Below are 2523 nucleotides of genomic sequence, written 5' to 3'. Positions count from 1 at the left end.
TGTTCTCTCATAGTTGCCAAGGGCCACCGCTCCCATCTGCGTGTCCCCAGCCCTCCTGGGCCATCTTGGGTCGTGTCCCCAGGTGTCCCCATGCGTCCTTGGCGGTGTTTTGATTGTCTTTGGGAATCCTTAACGTGTTACCTGGTGTTTTCATAGGTTTTTCCCAGGTGCTCAGTGTTCCCAGAACGCCTCTTTCCCTTTAAGTGTCTCCCAAGTGTCCCTGTGTATCCCATGAGCATCCCCAAGTGTTCCCTCAGTGCCATTCTGTTGTCACCCACTTGTCCCCAACCCCCCGGGCCACCTCGGGCTCTGTCCCCACATGTCCCCACGTGTCCCTGGCAGGTGGGGGCAGGGGCCATTGGTTGTGAGCTGCTCAAGAACTTTGCGATGGTGGGGCTGGGCTGTGGCCCCGAGGGCAGCATCACCGTCACCGACATGGACACCATCGAGAAGTCCAACCTCAACCGCCAGTTCCTGTTTCGGCCCTGGGACGTCACGGTGAGGGGATGAGGCCTGGAGGGGTGGGAACCTCTGTAGGGTCGGTCAGCATTGACTTGGATGAAGGTGGGTGTTGATTGGAGGGGCCTAAGGGAGGAGTCAGGGAGGAGGGTGAGCAGGTGGAGGCAGTGGTGACACTTGGAGAACCACCACCAAGATGCTGCCACCGGGAGTTGCTCAATGTCAGCTCAATGTAGGTCAGCGGCTGGGTGGAGTTTCATGGATGTGTCACGGGGACTGGGAGAGGCACAGGGAGGTGTGGCTCGGGAGGGTGTGTCCCTGGGACAGGCAGGGGGAGGTGTGGCTCGGGAGGGTGTGTCCTGGAGGGCTGTGCCCTCACCGACCCCGTGTTTCCCTGTTCCAGAAGCTGAAGTCGGAGCGGGCGGCGGCGGCGGCGCGGGAGATGAACCCGGCGCTGCGCGTGAGCAGCCGCACCGACCGCGTGGGGCCCGACACCGAGCGCGTCTACGACGACGACTTCTTCGAGGGACTGGACGGCGTCGCCAACGCCCTGGACAACGTGGACGCCCGTGAGCCGGGGGCTGGGGGGGTTCAGGGCACGTCCTTTGGGGGCTCTGGGGGTTCTCAGGGATGTGGAGAGACCCCTGCGGGCTTATAAGGAATGATTTTTTCTGGGAACACCCCTGGGGCGTGGCAGCGTTTGGGATGCCCCATATCCAAGGGGTGCCCTATGGCTCTAGGGTGTCCCATAGCCCCCAGATGTGTCCCCAGCTGACCCCAGGTCCCGGCAGGGCTGTACATGGACCGGCGCTGTGTTTACTACCGGAAGCCGCTGCTGGAGTCGGGCACGTTGGGCACGAAGGGCAACGTGCAGGTGGTGATCCCGTTCCTGAGTGAGTCGTACAGCTCCAGCCAGGACCCCCCCGAGAAGGCCATTCCCATCTGCACCCTCAAGAACTTCCCCAACGCCATCGAGCACACGCTCCAGGTGTGTCCAGGTGTGCTGAGCACCTGCCAGGGGTATCCAGGTGTGCCTGGCACTTGGTACCCTTACAAAGGGCCCACAGGTGCCAGGATCCTGTTTTGGGGGGATCCCAGATGTCTGGGTGCTCCATTGGGGGATTCCCAGATACCTGGATCCCGTTTGAGGGGTCCCAGGCACCGGAGTCCCATTTTGGGGAGTCTCAAGTACTGGGGTCCCTGTTTTGGGGGTCCCAGATGTCTGGGTGCCCCACTGAGGGATTCCCAGATATCTGGATCCTGTTTGAGGGGTCCCAGGCACCGGGGTCCCCCCAGTGACAGGCCCTCTCCTGCAGTGGGCACGTGACGAGTTCGAGGGGCTCTTCAAGCAACCGGCTGAGAACGTCAACCAGTACCTGATGTGAGTGTGGGGGAGAGGGAACACCCCCAAACCCTCCATGAATCTCCTCCATATGTCCCCCATCTCTCACATGCAGCACCCATATATCCCCATGCCCGTCCCCCACACCCCATGGCACCCTATTACCCGCCTTTCTCCTGGGGAGTGGACATTACACCTGGGCAGGACTCCTGTAACCCCCACAACCCACCCCATAACTCCCCTGTGATTCCCTGTACCCACCATAAACCCCTGTAACCCCCTTGTCCCCCCTTTTCCCAGGGACCCCAAGTTCCTGGAGCGGACGCTGCGCTTGGCGGGGACGCAGCCGCTGGAGGTGCTCGAGGCCGTCCAGCGCAGCCTCGTGACCGACCGGCCCCGGGCCTGGCCCGACTGCGTGGCCTGGGCCTGTCGGCACTGGCACCGCCAGTACAACAACAACATCCGCCAGCTGCTGCACAACTTCCCCCCGGATCAGGTGGGGGGCCCTGGGAGAGGGGAGGGCACCCACGGGGAGCGTTGTTAACATCAGTTGGTTCGTTAACCTGTAATTGTCCCATTTCTCTCCTCTCCTGCAGAGAACGAACTCGGGGACTCTGTTCTGGTCGGGGCCCAAGCGCTGCCCCCACCCCCTTATCTTTGACCCCGACAACGTGAGTTGGGCCCTGTGTGGGGAGGGGGGGCTGTCACCTGGTGGGGGGGGG

At 62.5% G+C, this 2523-nt stretch overlaps 1 protein-coding gene across 1 annotated transcript in view; it reads left to right on the top strand.

Moving 5' to 3' along the window:
* UBA1 (ubiquitin like modifier activating enzyme 1) overlaps positions 1 to 2512 on the top strand; it is a gene marked incomplete at its 3' end in the record, with an annotated part of 6835 nt that extends 4323 nt beyond the window's left edge. Inside the window, exons 11-16 of the mRNA XM_027911039.1 lie at positions 343 to 498; positions 863 to 1028; positions 1251 to 1447; positions 1776 to 1840; positions 2102 to 2297; positions 2398 to 2512. Coding sequence (XP_027766840.1) covers positions 343 to 498; positions 863 to 1028; positions 1251 to 1447; positions 1776 to 1840; positions 2102 to 2297; positions 2398 to 2512 — 895 coding nt within the window. The remainder of the gene's footprint in view (positions 1 to 342; positions 499 to 862; positions 1029 to 1250; positions 1448 to 1775; positions 1841 to 2101; positions 2298 to 2397) is intronic.
* Positions 2513 to 2523: the final 11 nt, after the last annotated feature.

Source organism: Empidonax traillii, unplaced genomic scaffold (genome assembly GCF_003031625.1).
Source record: "Empidonax traillii isolate 1590-97213 ecotype Southwest subspecies unplaced genomic scaffold, ASM303162v1 scaffold5809:size7099, whole genome shotgun sequence".
NCBI classification, from domain to species: Eukaryota; Metazoa; Chordata; class Aves; order Passeriformes; family Tyrannidae; genus Empidonax; species Empidonax traillii.
The sequence above is the reverse complement of the archived record's forward strand: the minus strand, read 5'-3'. Positions and strand labels throughout refer to the sequence as shown.